Source organism: Bos grunniens, chromosome X (genome assembly GCF_055505025.1).
Source record: "Bos grunniens cultivar Pamir isolate PY7600 chromosome X, Bosgru_T2T1.0, whole genome shotgun sequence".
NCBI lineage: Eukaryota > Metazoa > Chordata > Mammalia > Artiodactyla > Bovidae > Bos > Bos grunniens.
In genome coordinates, this window is record NC_141194.1 from 37627124 (window position 1) to 37645814 (window position 18691).

Consider the following 18691-nt stretch of genomic DNA (forward strand, 5'->3'; position numbering starts at 1 on the left):
TCTCCTTTTCAAACACTCTCCCAAGGCTGTTACAGACTCTTCAAGGAATGAACAGCCTCATCAACCAGGAGAGGAAAGAAAACTCTATGTTTCAAGTACTGAGTTACCTGAGTCCCACCTGTTTCCATTCCAATTCTTTTTTAGAGTTTTTTTTTTAATGTGGACCATTTTTAAAGTCTTTATTGAATTTGTTACAATATTGCTTCTGTTTTATATTCTGGTTTTTTGGCTGTGAGGCATATAGGATCTTAGCTCCCTGACCAGGTATCGAACTTTCACCCTCTGCATTGGAAGGCAAAATCCTAACCACGGGACTGCCAGGGAAGTCCCTCCATTCCCATTCTTGGGATCCCATTCTCTCTCAATGAAATTTACCTTTTATGTAAAATATCTGGTAAATCAATGTTTTTATACAACAGCCTGAGAATCAAAATTTGAGTTTTGTTTTAGCTATCTCAGCCCAGTGGCTACAAGTGATAAGAGATTCTTTGAATAAAATAATAGAAATTCCACAAATTTCTGCTTTTTCTTTGATATGAGCTCTCATCTTGTTTTAAACTGTGACGTTCAGGTAGAAGCAACTACCTTCCACCACAAATTTTGCATTTCTTAAGCTTTGCATATTATTCTATGACAACTGCCTCTGCATATCTTAGAACCTTACCCCAAATGAGTATGTTATCCCTAGTGAGAACAGGTAATAATTAGCTATTTGATTGATGCATGCCTTGGACTGACTCAGTACCAGTCAGGTTTTCAGAGACATCAGCAACAACGAAAAGAGATAATCAACCTGAGATTTCCCCCTACTTTCCTGAGGATCCTTTGCCTGTGACCATGTCTTGTACCATTTTCTTGATAAAGTTGATTATTAAGCAGAAAAGTCACTCATCCACAGTTCTCCCAGTTGCTTGGAGGGCTGCACAATTGTCCAGGAAAAGAACTTTCAACTATACCTCAAAGCAGATTTGGTAAACTACTGCCACTGATCCCTAGAGGAAGCCCTCATTGCTGCTATCCTGATGCCAGATCTGTGGCAGGAACTCACTTTTGCAACCACCAAGAAACTACTGTCGTTGCCACCGCTAGAGGCTAGACATGTCTCCACAAGAAATGGAAGCATCAGACTGCTCACTTCTAAACAGATGTCTCACACGGGTGCCTCTGATTGAGGGGGTTTAGGTCCCGTCTCTATATCCTAGATGCAAATAGGGCTGTAAACTTGAGTGTTTACTCCTATGTTAGAAAAGTTGGACTCAGATATGGTAATTTCCTCATTCTGGTTATGCCTGGGTATGTGTAAACCATCCAAAAATTCAGTGGTTTAAAGCAACAACATTTATTTTGCTCACAAATCTGCAATGTGGGTAAGGTCTGTTTGACTCAGTGTAACTGCAGGCTAGAATCATCCGATGGCTCACTCACTTACAAGTCTCTTGACTGATGATGGCTTTCAGGCTGTGACTTTACCTGGGGCACTGGCCAGACAGCTACACATCTCCTCTCCATAAAGAAACTATTTACCCCTACACAACTTACTTTCTACATGCAACTGACTTTGCTGCTGCTGCTGCTAAGTCACTTCAGTCGTGTCCGACTCTGTGCGACCCCATAGACGGCAGCCCGCCAGGCTCCCCCGTCCCTGGGATTCTCCAGGCAAGAATACTGGAGTGGGTTGCCATTTCCTTCTCCAATGTGTGAAAGTGAAAAGTGAAAGTGAAGTCGCTGGGTCGTCTCCGACCCTTAGTGACCCCGTGGACTTCAGCCTTCCAGGCTCCTCCGTCCATGGGATTTTCCAGGCAAGAGTACTGGAGTGGGGTGCCATTGCCTTCTCCATAAACTGACTTTGCTATTCCATTGCAATTGTTAGCCTAACTTCCTGTTACCCAGGAAGATAAAAGTTGCAGACAAAATCACTGTTCTTTCCATAAAGAACTTCTTGAAAGACTTACCACTCTTCAGTGGAAGAGTTTACATGCCAAGAGTCTTTGAGCCTCTAACCTCAAAATACTCAGCTTGTGGCCACCAATCCTAAGATCCTTACCCAAACAGAATCAAGCCCCTGTATGGAAAGATCCAGTTTAAAGCCAACCTGCCAACTCTCAAGATAGCACCAGTTGTATTGTCTTCTTTCTCTGAGATTCTCTCAGACTCCATGAGATAGTGTTTTAAGCAAAATACTCAGTTTTCTCTTATCAATGTGATACATAGAAAGCTAGTATTTGATATGATGGAGCTTGGCCTTGGTTATAACATGATGATTAGGTTTCAGGTGTGAGCATCCCCAAAGAGAAAGTTATGTAGAAGTGATATAGTCTTTCATAATGTAGGTCCAAAATCACACAGGATCATTTCTGCCACATTCTAGTCATTGACATAACTACAAATGCTCACCCAGGTTCAAGAATCAGGGGGGCAGACTCCATCTTTTGATGGGGGAGAGGAATCAAAAACTTTCAGGTAGGTTTTAAAATCATCATATTCTCCAGCTATAGAAAGACTATCCAGCCTGCATCCCTATGTTCACAGCAGCACTATTCGCAATAGCCAAGACATGGAAACAACCTAAATGTCCATCGACAGATGAATGGATAAAGAAGCTGTGGTACATACAATATATACAATAGAATACTACTCGGCCATGAAAAAGAATGAAATAATGCCATTTGCAGCAACATGGTTGGATCTAGAGATAATCCTACTAAGTGAAATAAGTTGACAGAGAAAGACAAATATCATTTGGAAGTTGTATTTTGGTAGAGCTTTTTTCTAAGGTTTGAAATTGAAGAGGCAGTTGTCCAATAGCTGGCAATAATTTAGTTACTTTAGAAACCTTGTAAATTACATCCTGACCACCAACTTGGATCAGGAGAAAAAGAAACAACATAAAGAGGACTAAATATATGCTGGAAAAAAACCAAATCAATACATTTAATACATGTCTTTGCCACTGGTTTAAATTCCGGTAGCATTGAATACCAGAGAAGGCGATGGCACCCCACTCCAATACTCTTGCCTGGAAAATACCATGGACAGAGGAGCCTGGTGCACTGCAGTCCATGGGGTTGCTGGGAGTTGGCTACGACTGAGTGACTTCACTTTCACTTTTCACTTTCATGCATTGGAGAAGGAAATGGCAACCCACTCCAATGTTCTTGCCTGGAGAATCCCAAGGACGGGGAGCCTGGTGGGCTGCTGTCTATGGGTTTACACAGAGTCAGACACGACTGAAGCGACTTAGCAGCAGCTTAGCAGCAGCAGCATTGAATACTGTCTTACCTCAATTATCTAGGGATTGGGAATCAAAGTACAAGAGCATATTTTCCAAAATGATAGACAAAGGGTTTTATGAGACAAGCAATTCGTATTTCAAAGGAAGGTCATAGTTCTGGATTTTAATTTCACAACCAAAATGCAAGTCATTTTAACATTTTATCTGCATGTGGGTGATTTTATCAATGTAAAATAAAACAGGTGGCTTAATTCAGCAAACATTTACTGAGCATCTGTTAAATGAGGCCCTGTGCTAGGTGAGGCAGGGAATATAAGGACAAGAATAATTGTTCAATTGTGGTTTATTAAATAAGGTAACAGATAACCCAAGTGTTGAGACGTGCAGGAAAATTTTAGGAGTTACTACTGATAAGCTCAATTCTGTATTCTGCTAGTGAATAGTAAAATTGTATAAGAAGATATAAAAATGAAACTCTTTCTGCCTCAGTTTCGGCTGAGTCCCCAAAGGAGGAGAAAAACCAGTATATTCCAAATACATTCCTGTGCCCGAAGACTTGCAAAGAGGATGGAACAAAAACAACATTTTTCGATCCTTAGCATATCATCTTTTTTGAAGACATATAAATACTTTGAGGGGCCCACTTGGCTTCACACTTGCCTCTGGGTTTGGGAGACTGATGTCTGACCCTCTCAGAGACAAGTTCAAATGCTGAGAAGCCATTTTTTCAATTATTGGTACATTTCCTTATGCAAAGGGGAGGACTGAACATATGCATTTTATCTCTGCTTTTGAGAAAGTGGGTATTCTGTTTGCTTGTTTATCCTACCAGTGTTTGAACATAAATATTAATATTTCTTCCCTTTTTACATAAAAGTTAGCATATGTACTGCATTGCATCTTGACATTTGTATTTAATGATATATTTTAGAATTTGTAGTACATCAGCACATAAAAAGCGACCTCAGTCTTTTCATAATGGCATAGCATTTTACCATGTGGGTGTATCATAATTTCTTAAACCAATCCTTAATGGACAGACACTGGATGGCTTTCAAACTTTCATCTATTACCAAAATTTAAAAAATAAACACTGTAATGAACAACCTCGCATATAAATTTTCTTATATATGTGTGTGCACATATACGGTAAGTAAATGTTGACTTTGATGCCTGTAAAAATTTTCTAAGTCTCCCTAAGTCTGCTTAGAGATCCTGTATTATCTATATAATCTATTCAACTACAAAAAAACACTTGACAGAATAGTGACACACAAGTGCACACATGTACATGCCCAGAAGAATTCCCAGGTCCAAACTGCATATGGAATTCTGATGAATACTGCCAAATTGCCTTTCATAAAAGATATACTGTTTTCCACAAGAAAGTACATGAGTGCTTATTTCTTTACAGAGAAGGCCAGAGTTTTCAATGAACTCAGTTGCTTTTTTTTAACTAAAAAATTAAAATAAAAACTAGTTTTACAGTCCCTCGGCCAGAATCAGGCTTTATTTTTTTCCCTATGTAGGCAAATTCATTCTTTTAATCTACAGAGAGGCTAACCCAAGTGAAAATAGGTTCTTTTCTAAATATAGGCTTCAAGTTATTATATTTTAAAACATCCTTTCTTCTGGTTTCTGCTAAAATTTCTGTTTACATGATCCATTTAACTGTTTCTCCTTAAAATTTTGAAATATTTGATCCATCAAGACAGAGTGGTAGCAGCTCCAAATGGAGATACAGACTCATGTTAATACAGACTATAAACTCACTACACTTCTCTCCTCAAAGAAGAAATGTCCCTGGAGGCTAAATATCATCAAATTCTCCCTTACTGTCAGAAATATTACCAGATTGTGACATACAATGAACTAAAACCCCTCATTTATTTATAATTTATCTTTTTATGTTTTTCCACATACCTAAAAATTACTTAAAATATTAAATCACTCATTTAGAAATAGATCTTTTGATAATTTTCCCATAAGGCAAAATCGATTTTTTTCAGAAGAAAAAAATAAAAACAAGCTTGGTGATACTATTAATTTTAAAATAATGACATGAGGTTGATCAAAAATTCATAATGCTTTGATATATAACCCTATATGAATAAGCAGGTCCTAATAATAATACGGTCCTATTATAGTGCTAAAACAATAACCACAATGGCTCACATTTTTATGGTGCTTTATAGTTTACAAAGCACTTCCATGTACACGACAGTAATTCCAGCTGCTGTTGATTGTATGTGTGCTTAATTGCTCAGTCATGTCCGACTCTTTGTGACCCCATGGACTGTAGCTCGCCAGGCTCCTCTGTCCATGGGATTCTCCAAGCAAGAAAACTGGAGTGGGTTGCCATACCCTCCTTCAGGGGATCTTCCCAACCCAGGGATAGAAACCAAGTCTCCCGAATTGCAGGTGGATTCTTTCCCATCTGAGCCACCAGCGAAGCCTGCTGTTGATTATATAAACCAGGTATTTTGATAAACTGTGCCCTAGAATGGGACCTCCCTAGCTTCCCAGGTGGTGCTAGAGGTAAAGAACCTGCCTGTCAATGCAGGATATGTAAGAGACGTGAGTTTGATCCCTGGGTTGGGAAGATCCCCTGGAGAAGGGCATGGCAACCTACTCTAGTATTCTTGCCTGAAGAATCCCACGGACAGAGGAGCCTGGATGGCTACAGTCCATAGCATCGCAAAGAATCAGACATGACTGAAGCGACTTAACACACACGTACACTATAAAGTATTCTTTTCATTCAAGATGAGGGGAATGAAAATGCATTGTTTGCATTGTTTGCTCAAGGTCAAAAAGCCAATGAGTGGTAAATCTTGGAGATGGGAAGTAGAATGGTGATTCCAAGGGGCTAGGTAGGGAGGGAGATGGGGAACTATTGTTTAATAGACATAGAGTTTTATTTTTGCAAAGCTGTAGAGTTCTTTAGATGGATGGTGGTGATGGTTGCACAATATGAATGTGCCTAATACCACTGAGGGCTTCCCACGTGGCTCTTCAGAGGTAAAGAATCCACCTGCCAAGGCAGGAGACGTGAATTCAATCCCTGGGTTTGGAAGATCCCCTGGGAAAGGAAATGGCAACCCACTCTAGTATTCTCGCCTGGAAAATCCCATGGGCAGAGGAGCCTGGTGGCCTACAGTCCATGGGGTTGTAAAGAGTTGATCATGCCCACATGCTCACGAACTATACTTAAAATGGTTAAGGTGGTACATTGTTATGTGTATTTCATCACAATTAAAAAAAAAAAAAACTGCAGGGAAAAAGCCAATGAATTGGGCTTCCCTGGTGGCTCAGAGGTTAAAGCATCTGCCTGGAATGAGGGAGAGCCAGGTTCAATCCCTGGGTCAGGAAGATCTCCTGGAGAAGGAAATGGCAACCCACTCCAGTACTCTTGCCTGGAGAATCCCATGGAGAGAGGAGCCTGGTAGGCTACCATCCATGGGGTCGCAAAGAGTCGGACACTGAGCGACTTCACTTCACTTCACTTTTGTGAAGCCTGAATTTGATTTCATTTTGATCCAACCTTTTTTACAACTCAGAGCTGTTATTACTCTCATGTTGCAGATCAGGGGACTAAAGCCCAGAAGGACTGAACTGTCTTATGTCACACAATTATCAAGTGGCAGAGTTGAAGTTCAATCCAATGGAAGTGATATTATAGCCAGAGGGCTAAGCACAGGAATAAATAAAACTAAGGACTCACCTAACTGCTAAGGGTTGGGTAATACTGGGTTAATGACTTTACCTGCTTGGGCTATAGTTTACTCAGTTGTAAAACGAAGGAATGGATATAGATCAAACTGAAAAAATTTCAGCATTTTTGACTATGACTTACAGTAAGAAATGTTTTATATTGACCCATTCTGCAAACACACATACACCATGGTTTCCCAGAATCACACCTTGAGATAAGGATTTAAGTGTGAGTGATTAATCAAAGATGCTTTCGGGAGAAAGTGGTATGGGAATAGACGAGGCAGAGCAAGAAAAGTGCAGAAATCAACCAAGGGTCAGATTTCAGGTGAAGTCTCAGCCCCAGCCTAATCTCATGGGAAGCTCTGAAGCATAAAATACACCCAAGATTGACTCGCCCTGAGGCAAGAGAGCTGGTTACAGGCCACCCCAGCAGGATGTAACCTCCCAGGAACTGAAGCTCATGGTACCTATGGTAGCCAGTCCTCAAAGATGGCCTCCAATGATCCCTGCCTTGTACAATTCACACCTTTGTGTAGTTTCCACCTATGCTGTCCCATGGTTGGTCACTGCAACCAGTGAAATACAGCACAAGTAATGGTATGTCACTTCTCAGATTAAAATATGAAAGACTGTGGCCTCCATCTTGGACTCTCTCTTCCCTGTCTCTGGGGGAAGCAAGGTCTCATTTTATGAGCAATCCTATAAAGAGGCCCATGAGATGGACTCTTAATAACAAGGACCTGAGGCCTTTAACTGACAGCCAGCAAGGAACTGAGGCCTGCCAACAAGCACAGGAGTGAATCTGAAGGCAGATCCTGCAGCCCTAGCTATTAACTTTACTTAAATCTTATGAAACTCCCTGAGCCAGAATCACCCAGATAAGTTACGTCCGGATTCCTGACCCTCAGAGATCGTGTAACATAATGAATGCTGTCATTTTAAGTCACTAGGTTTTTGAAAAATTTGCTCTGTGGCAACAGATAGACAATGCAAATACATTAGGCTATGGTGTTTCCACAGGAAACAGCCTTGACTAGACAGAAGACTATGGTTTTTCCTGTGGTCATGTATGGATGTGAGAGTTGGACTGTGAAGAAGGCTGAGCGCCGAAGAATTGATGCCTTTGAACTGTGGTGTTGGAGAAGACTCTTGAGAGTCCCTTGGACTTCAAGGAGATCCAATCAGTCCATTCTGAAGGAGATCAGCCCTGGGATTTCTTTGGAAGGAGTGATGCTAAAGCTGAAACTCCAGTACTTTGGCCACCTCATGGGAAGAGTTGACTCACTGGAAAAGACTCTGATGCTGGGAGGGATTGGGGGCAGGAGGAGAAGGGGACGGCAGAGGATGAGATGGCTGAATGGCATCACTGACTCGATGGACGTGAGTCTGAGTGAACTCCGGGAATTGGTGATGGACAGGGAGGCCTGGCGTGCTGCAATTCACGGGGTCGCAGAGAGTTGGATACGACTGAGGGACTGAACTGAACTGCTGGTGTTTCCAGTAGCTGAAGGGAAGTTTTATGAAAAACTACAGGGAAGATTCTTTAGGAGAGAAGCACAAAGACACTGGAGGATGGGCAGAACCAGCAAGAGACCTGAGGTGATGTGAGCAGGGGATCAATCATGTCTGCTCTCTCTCCAAAACAAATGTTTCATGAAACAACACTTACTACAGGCAATGCACTTAGATAATTTCCATTTGATTATACTCTTATTTGGTTTATGAAGTGCTGGAAGTGAGCCCTTAAATTGATTTCACAATTCACTAACAAGTTGTGACCTGCAGTTGAAAAATAGTGAACTTAATCATCTTTGAGGTCCCTTTTAGATCAAAACTTTTGTAACTAGGAGACTGCACAGTGTTATTACAATGGCAACTAACATTTACTGAACACCCACTATGCCATAACTATTCCAAATAAGTTAGTAACTATTGATAGTCCCATTTCACAGATGTGAAGACTGGTAAGTGGCAGAGGCCAGGAGGAAACCCAGGCAGTCTGACTTCAAAACCAGTTGTCAAGAGTGCAGGCTCCTAAGTGAGACTGGGTTCAAATCCTGATGCCAGTGCTTGATCAATAATTACTTGTAATGATGATCACAATATACTGCAATCATTGGCAGCCATCAGCTCAGTGATGGGGGCAGTTCTAACAAAAGGAAGTTTAGGATCGAGGTCATGTATATTGACTGAATTTAGAAGTTAGTCATTGATAATCAGCTCAATATTCTGCTCTGTTTCAGCCATGCTGGCCCAGTCTTTATCTTAAATTTAGCCACTTATACCAGATGGGGCTCTGGCCTGGGTTATATAACATCTGCATGCTTGAATGTCTAGAGTTTATTCCCCTGTAACTAGATAGAAGGAATTTCAACATACTCATTTTTATGTATTGTTTTATTAAAGTACTCCTCTAATAAATGAATGTAACTAAAACACATTAGTTACCATTATGTAGAAGATACTCTTACTGAAGTCAGTGAACAGTAATCAATCTCTGGATGTTAAGAATAGGGTCAAAAAACGTTATGATATAAATGAATAAAATGGTAAAAAAATAAAAAATAAAAAAAAACTGCACAGAATCTGGATACCTGGAACTATTATCTTTTTGAATGAATTCCTCTGAGTCATGTCTCCATCAATCATATCTTTCATGTCACAGGATAAATACAGCATTTATCACAGGTAGCAAAGTCAGTATAGAAGCATAGCATCCTTTTAATAAAAGATTATCAGTGATCAAAGATTTATACACCTGCTGAGTGAATTATCTAGAGCTGGACACATGTAGAGGATACATGTCAAGAAGATATTTCAGCAGCTGCTTTGTTGTCAGATGACTTGAAGGATTTAAAAAGAAAGAAAAATTGGTTTATGCTCCAATTCATATGCTACTGTGTGATGAGAAATTACAGGGCAGTAACAGTGACTGCAACCTAGCTTGGGATACTGTTAGCAGATATAAAACACTGTTCTCCTGCCACCTATTTTTTTTAAAGTCATTTTGTATATATTGCTAAAGAGAGAATTATATAAAACACCATGGTTCCCCCAAACCAAATATCAATCCAGACGTCCTTTAAATTAACAATTTAAGATTATTTCTGGACAGAAGACCTAAATAGATGTTTCTTCAAAGAAAACATACAGATAGCCAACAGGCACATGAAAGGATGCTCAACATTGCTAATTATTAGAGAAATGCAAATCAAGTGCCATGAGGTATGACCTCACCAGTCAGAATGGTCATCATTAAAAAATCTACAAATAAAAAATGCTGGAGAGGGTGTGGAGAAAAAAGAACCCTCCTACACTGTTGGTGGGGTCACTGTGGAAAACAGTATGGAGGTATCCCAAAAAACTAAAAATACAGTTGCCATATGACCCAGCAATCCCAATCATGGGAATCTACCCAGACAAAACTACAATTTGAAAAGGTAAATGCACCCCGATGTTCATAGCAGCACTATTTACAATGGCCAAGACAAGGAAACAACCTAAATGTCCACTGACAGAGGAATGGATAAAGAAGATGTGGTCCATATATATAATGGAATACTACTGAACCATCAAAAGAATGAAATAATGCCATTTGCGGCAACATGGATGCAACTAGAGATTATCATACTAAGTGAAGTCAGTCAGAAAGAGAAAGACAGATACCATATACTGTCATTTCTACGTGGAATCTAAAATACGGCACAAATGAACCTGTCTACAAAACCAGAAGGAGACTCACAGACATAGAGCGGAGACTTGTGGTTGCTGGTGGGGGGAGTGGGAGAGGGATGGACTGAGAGTTTGGGATTGGTAGATGCAAACTATTACATTTAGAATGGATAAACAACAAGGTCCTAATCCATAGCACAGGGAACTATATGGAGTATCCTGTGATAAATCATAATGGAAAAAATGTAAAAAAGAATGTATATATGTGCATAACTGAGTTACTTTGCTATACAGCAAATTAACACAACATTGTATATCGAGTATACTTCAATTAACATTTTAAAAAAATGTCTACAAATAACCAACACTGGAGAGGCTATGGAGAAAAGGGAACCCTCTCACACTCTTGGTAGGAATGTAAATTGGTGCAGCCACTGTGAAAACCAGTATGGAGGTTCCTCAAAAAACTAAAAATAGAGTTGCTTTTTATACTAAGCAAAGTAAATCAGAAAGAGAAAGACAAATATCATATGATGTCACTTATATGTGGACTCTAAAATAGGACACAAAGGAATCTATTTATGAAACAGAAACAGTCTGACAAACATGGAGAACAGACTTGTGGTTGTCAAAGGGGTGGGGATGCAGTGGAGGTTTGGGATTAGCAGATGCAGACTAGTAGATTTAGACGCATAAACAGCAAGGTCCTACTGTACAGCACAGGGAACTATATTCAATATCCTGTGCTAAACCATAATGGAAAAGAATAGGAAAACACACACACACACACACACATATATATATATATATAACTGAATCACTTTGCTATACGGCAGAAATTAACACAACATTGTAAATCAACTATATTTCAATAATGGAAATTAAAATGAAATTTTTTTCTAATTATAAAGGAAACACATGCTTTTATAAAACATTTAGTAAATGCAGAAAACGTAAGAGTTAAGGGAAAGAAATCACAAAATGATCAGATATCAGATCACATGAGGTAATAATTATCACTATTAATATGTGATATGTTATCTTTACATTAGCATCATACTATATGTACTTTCTATAATTTCATATTTTCACTTAAAAACATACTACAGGAATTTTCCTGTGTCAACATATTCGACTTGAACATTACTCTGATGACTGCACAGAATTCCATTCTACGGACATAGCATTTTAATAGTCAGTATCCAGCAGGCAAACAGAAACCACTCTATACATTTAATACAGAAACAGACTTAATGATACATTTAATGCAGAAATAGACTTAATGCTAATATTTTGCTATAAAGTTATAAAAAGTGCTGAAGAAGAAAAAAGGAGAAAGGTGTGTCTTAGTGAGCTATCACTGTGTGACAAACCACTTCAAACTTACTTGTGTAAAACCAGAATTTAAGAAAAATTCTGTGGCTAACAATTTAGGCTGGGTTCATCTCAGCACTTCCGTAGTCTCAGTTGAGGGCTCTCATACATTTATGGTTGGCTGTGGGCTGGCTTTGCTGATCTTGGCTGGGCTCCTTTGCATGTTTGGGGATTTCAGCCGGCACAAGGTGACTGGCTAGGCTCAGACCCACATGGTTTGTCATTCTCTGGCAGGCCAGCATGGGCTTATTCCATGGCAGTCAAGGGGCTCCAAGAGAAAGAGCAGAAGCCAGAGGGTCCTTTGGGGGCCTAGGCTTGGGACTACCACAGTGCCTTTTTCTCTGCCATCTACTATTCTAAGGAACAAGGCCAACCCAGATTCAAAGAGTAGAGAAATAGATTCTGCTTTTTATGTGGAAAGTTGCAAATTTGCATTGCACAAGGGCATGGAAACAGGGAGAGAAAGAGTTCTGGCTAGTTCTGCAAATGACTGATGCCAGTGTGTCTTACCTAGGAAACCTGAAGGCTGCCACCTGAAACCTGAAATGCAGCCTGGGGCTGGAGCCCATACATGGGTGATGGCGCTTGTGGCACTTAATATTGATCTGTGAGAGGTACTGCTGCTGCCTCATCTGGAGGTACTGCTATCACCGAGTAGAAACCTAGGAGTCTAAAACCTTATGAATCTGTTAAAAGTGCCACAGATGTTTTGGGAACGCATAGTTGCCTGTAATCATTGTTGCTGCCTCTAGAGGACCCCCTGAGACAAACTAAAAGGCTATTCTCTTTTCTACCTTACAGTCTCCCCACCAGTGCCTCCCAGTAGCAAGCCTAACGGGATGCAAGCTGAAAGGGACCCTGCAAAATGGAGTTTACTGGTTTCTAACCACCTGTGATACAGAGAAGAGCATCAAAAGTATAGCTGAGACTCAAGTGAAAAGTGACTGTACAATAATATCGTTCATTTAACAAATCCCCCATTGCTGGATATTTAGATTATTTCTTTGGAAATACAACATAAACGTGGAAAGCAAAGCCATCAATGGGATAGTTTTTGAACCCAGTGGACAATGATATTTAATTTCTAAGAAAGCCATTTAAGAAGGGATGTATCCTTCTCGAGCTCAGCAATAAACAAATGATACATAAAAGAGAATGGCTCAGAGTAGCTCTGCTCTGTCCCTCCAAGGGTAGATTTATGTCTTCGAGACAGGATGAACACCAGAGTTCTGTCCATGTGGAGCTATCATCACATAGTTTACCTCCAAAATTATTTCCTTCACATTGCATTCCCATTTGGTTGAGGTGTAAAGGAAATATTCTGAAGTTATGATTATAATTTTTGTATCCAAAAAACACCATTGTATGCAAAAGCTTTAGCTGCATTTCCCTATGTCCAATAGCCACAGGATAAACATAAAATCCCAATGGCAATGTTACAAACAGCATTTCTAAGGTTTAGCCTCTGTACACAGTGTTTCATTTTACTAACTAATTTTTTTATTATAAATGTTTAATACTGCTTGTAAAAAAATCAAACAAGCGTTTTCAGGGGTGAAATTCCATCCTAATAGCATTCAAAGATTTATCATGTATATTTCATCTTGAGTTTTTCCTATGAACTCTAATACATTTTATTATTATAGTCACAGGTTACAATTCTCTTCTATAACTTGCCTTTGTAAGTAAAAGATTAGATATTATGTATTATATTTTGATGAACCTTTTGTTTTAATACAGTTAAATATACATAATATATAAAAACCATATCATAGCATTCTATAGGATGGATATGCTAAAATTCATGTTATTGTTCATTTTCCTTAGTAGAGTATAAGCTCCCTGAGGACAGGAGCCTGGTTTGGTCACTGAATGTCTAATGCTTAGACAAGCACCTGGCAAATAGCAGATGTTTCAAAATTGTATAGAATGCATGACTAAACGGCAAAACACTACAGGTGAATATTCGTATTGTTCTCCATCTTTCACTATTCCAATAATGAATTTGGCAATTAGCAATCTTATAAATATACGTTGAATGCGTTGCCAAGACCAAAACAAACAAACACAAAAACTGAAGCACTTCAACCCCTCTCAAATTTATCCCAATATTCTCAGGAAGTTCCCAGTGAGAAGGGAGATGGCACTTGTATTTACAAATCTGGTCTTTCTAGCTATTACTTAGACCTGCCAGAACGGTTTCACAGATGTAGTCCTGTTACAAAGTGGCATGGGCCTTTTCCCTCTTTTTAGCGTGTGTTGCTTGGGGAAGTTGTCTGAGTCTCTTATGTTTCTACCCCATGTTTTGAGACATCCGGCTGTCATTCTGTGGAAATGAGAACAGTACCCTTTGTCCTTGCAATTTTTTGTTAAGCAGGCTATACTGGCTGTAAAACTTTGTGCTCTCAATATCTCTATGAAATTTTTTTCTTATGTAGTTTTTATTTTTTTTTTTATTTTTGGAACATCTGCTTTCCCCCAAGGCTCAGGGGTAAATTCCCAATGAGGAAATATAAAGTCTTGCCTCATTCATCGGAGAAGGCAATGGCACCCCACTCCAGTACTCTTGCCTGGAAAATCCCATGGACAGAGGAGCCTGGTAGGCTGCCGTCCATGGGGTCGCTAAGAGTCCGACACGAATGAGTGACTTCACTTTCACTTTTCACTTTCATGCATTGGAGAAGGAAATGGCAACCCACTCCAGTATTCTTGCCTGGAGAATCCCAGGGACGGGGGAGCCTGGTGGGCTGCCGTCTATGGGGTCACACAGAGTCAGACACGACTAAAGTGACTTAGCAGCAGCAGCAGCCTCATTCATTCCATGTATAATATATATTGAGCTGTCCTCAGAACAACCCTCTGATGCTCACATTAAAGCTCCTTAGACTAAATTTACAAACCTTAGTTCTCTCCTCTCTTTGGTTGAGTGCTTTCCTGAGTGACTTTCGCAGACATACCTTTAGCTGATCCAGTCTCTGTCCTGTAGACATTTCTGAATCCCAGGGTAAAAGTCATTTGTGGTGTTCAGGTGGGAACTCCTGGAAACACACAGATATATTAATAAATACAGAAATTTAGATGAATGGACAAATGCTCAACATTCACTTCAGTAAATTCTCAAAACAGTTAAGGTTTCCCCCCTCTAAGCCCTAAAATTTTTAATACTTTAACCTTTAATGTAGAGGGCTTCCTTTATAAAAATATCTTTTTATGATAATTGTTATAGATGATCATTTAGAAATTTGAGGAAAAGAAGTAAATACAAAACATAGGACATAAAATCACCTATAGCCCCCACCCCCAGAGCTACCAGTGTGAAAATTTTATACATATTTTCTTCCAATTTCTTGTTTATATGTTCTTACCTGGTTCAGATCATAGTACATACATATTTTTCTACTTTTATACTTTTCCTTAATAACAAAAATGTCCCTTTGTGACTAAAAAAGTTCTTCATCTACATACCTCCTAACAACCATAAACAAGTCCCTTGTGTGGATGTACAATTTATTGAGATTATATGGTATTTTAAAAGCCGTCCTCCAAGTTTACTCACACTAGAAGTCAGTCATATTCAATTCCTCCTTTTCCTTCATTATCCAAAGCCACTTAGTCTTGACGGCCAACTATTCTATTTCTGAACAATTTCTTTTACCTGTCCCAGTGGTTTCAATCCCAGCTAGAACATATAGGGATTTTAATTTTTAATGTTTAATTTTTTAAACATTATTTAAAAAATAATGATTGCTGGGGCCCCACCAAAGACTGAGCTAATCAGAATCTCTGGGGGATGGAGACCAGGTACCCACAAGTCTAAAAGCTTCCCAGTGAATTTTTAGAGGAGGACAACACATTTAGTTTTATTTCAATCAAATCACGCTTTCTTTTCCAACTGTTGCAAAGTGTATCTACAATTTTCTATTACAGATTCATTTTTAAAAGGTTTTCTGTGACATTACAGCAAGCTTTTCTTTTTCAGAGGAATATTCTCAAATTCTTCCTCAAGTAAAAATAAAAACTCCATTCTAGTAAATGGCAATACATGAAATTACAGTAAACCAGACACTTGAAAGGATAGCCAAGAAGTCTTCCAACAGTTTATTAGAAAGAATGTAGACATTTAAGAAAAAATTCCCCACTGCCATGAACATAGATTGAGGTTTTCAGCCCAGGTACAAGCTGAATCAAAAAAAAAAAAAGGAAAGAGGAATGAAAAAAATCCAATAGTGCTTTAACATTTTTCCCACTCATTTGTCATAATGACAGTGCAAATACAAATTTGGTCTTAATGTACAGACTTTAAAGCAACAATGTACATCCTTTCTCCATCCTCTGTGCTAAGAAACGTAGACGTTTAAGTATCAAGCAATACCAAACCACAGGCTTCAAAACCATCAAGTTACAGCATTCGCTAGTTTTAGCCAAGATACATCTGGAACACTGACAAATGATCACTTATGCACAATAATGTGAAGCAAATTTTTTGAAAAATAAAACTTTAGTGGAATAATTCTGAAAGATATACCAGAGGAACAACATGTTACTAGGTTAAAGTATCAACCAATTGTTTCAGCCACTTTGAGTCCATGTTCTAAAATCTAAAATTTAGTTCCTTTCCCTAAGCTAAGTGCTTCCTATCATGTCAGTATCTAGGTTGTGAAGTAAAGGAGACTTTGGTGAAATGTTTTTATTTATCACAACTGCTTTATCAATTGCCTAGGACCTCAACAGCACTATGGAAAAACTGGTGGTGGAGGTTTAGTCACTCAGTTGTGTCTGACTCTTTCGACCTCATGGACTGCTGCCAGGATCTTCTGTCCATGGGATTCTCCAGGCAAGAATACTGGAGTGGGTTCCCACACCCTCCTCCAGGGGATCTTCCTGATCCAGGGATCGAACCCCGGTCTCCTGCATTGCAGGCAGATGCTTCACCAACTGAGTCACCAGGGATGCCCCCAAATTGCCCAGTACAATGTTATATATCAACCCTTAGTGAAGCCTTTAAAAAAGCAGACAGGTTGAAAAATGGGTTATAGGAGGCAAATATAGTATCTGCCTTTAGAGCTATCAACTCAGGAATTCTCTCAATTACAGAATCTTGCAGAGAAGTTATTTTTCTTTCTCAAAATCCAGTGATGACAACATTCCTTACTCCAGATCTGGCACTTTTTTTTCATCACTGTCTTGTGAATCATCACCTGCTCCATCTACTTCTGGTAAATCTACATTCTCATCACCACCCATGTTGTTCATCATCTCAGAGAAATGATTAAAATTAGACATGTCTGCCACTGAATCACGTTCCCAGTCTTTCCAATTACTGAAGTTCACACTAAACCAATTAAGCTTTGCCCTCTCTTTTGTTAACCTTGGCCATGACTGGCCAGATTCTCCTTTTCATAAACAATATAAAATTGATCTGTCTGTTCTTTTATGCTTGGAATTATTTGGATCAATACAGTGAAGAAGATCAATTTCATTTAAATGTTTAAAATGATCAATTCCTCCAAGACAACTGAATGTAAGTTTGGAGTTCTCAAAATTTACATTAACACCTTGACTGTCTTCAACACAAAATTCAGTGAAGACATAGTTCCTTTGATTGTACCACTTTGGAGAAGCAGGCTGTATCGTGAACAGGGCAGGGGCACTGACTAATGGGTGGGTGAGCCTCTCCAGTGGCCTGGAAGTGGAGGTTTTCTCCTCAGTGAATTTTAATACAGCCAGAGTTGAGATGCACTGCCCCGGCCCCTCCTCCAGCCCCATGCCACTTCCCAAGGCCCAGCCCTGATCAACTCCCAATCAGGTTATTGCAGTTACCTCCTAACTCTTTTCTTGTTTCTGTTTTGTACATAATTTTCTTTATTTATCTAGGCTGTGTGGGTCTTCATCGCTGTGCAGGCTTTTCTCTAGTTGTAGTGCGTGGGCCTCTCATTGCAGTGGCTTCTCTTGTTGAGGATCACAGGCCCTAGGGCGTGTGGACTCAGTAGTTGTGGCACATGGGGTCAATAGTTGAGGTTCCTGGGCTCTGTAGCACGGGCTCAGTTGTTCCATGGCATGTGAGAGATTCTTCCTGGACCAGGGATCGAACCCTTATCTCCTGCATTGGCAGACAGATTGTTTACCACCGAGCTACCAGGGAAGCCCCTCTCTTCCTGTTTCTAGTCTCTCTCTTCTGCAACCTCCACTTCTGCATACTGCTTCCCAAATTTCCTTGGGAAATAACTGCTAAAACATGGGTCAGATCACGTCACTCCCATACTGCCTAAACAAGAGAGTCAAATTTGGCCTGAGCAAGATCCTCCTCCAACCGACATTTCTGCATCCTTTCCTCCTCTGGGTCTTCCACTGCTCAAAGACTACCACTATCCTCTTCTTTCTTCGATGTCTATTTCAATTACTGCATCCTTCTTCTATCAGTCAACAATTGTCTATTCACTGGCTACTATGTACCACCCATCTACTCAGTATGTTTTTTGAATTGCTACTGTATCTAGGTATTAGGGATATGGCAGTGAATAAGCTTATTTAACTTATATACAAAGTGCATCATGAGAAACGTTGGGCTGGAAGAAGCACAAGCTGGAATCAAGATTGCTGGGAGAAATATCAATAACCTCAGATACGCAGATGACACCACCCTTATGGCAGAAAATGAAGAGGAACTACAAAGCCTCTTGATGAAAGTGAAAGAGG

At 39.6% G+C, this 18691-nt stretch overlaps 1 protein-coding gene and 1 pseudogene across 2 annotated transcripts in view; both read right to left on the reverse strand.

Moving 5' to 3' along the window:
* RPGR (retinitis pigmentosa GTPase regulator) overlaps positions 1 to 18691 on the reverse strand; it is a 307056-nt gene that overhangs the window by 285051 nt on the left and 3314 nt on the right. The window contains exons 2-3 of one of the 2 annotated variants that reach the window (XM_086387653.1): positions 17816 to 18095; positions 14953 to 15033 (exon numbers count right to left, since the gene is read on the reverse strand). In XM_086387653.1, the coding sequence (XP_086243779.1) occupies positions 14953 to 15010 (58 nt within the window). In that variant the 5' untranslated portion in view covers positions 15011 to 15033; positions 17816 to 18095. The remainder of the gene's footprint in view (positions 1 to 14952; positions 15034 to 17815; positions 18096 to 18691) is intronic. The other variant, XM_086387652.1, reaches the window with a different exon arrangement.
* On the reverse strand, positions 15908 to 17807 carry LOC147340159 (prostaglandin E synthase 3 pseudogene; annotated as a pseudogene).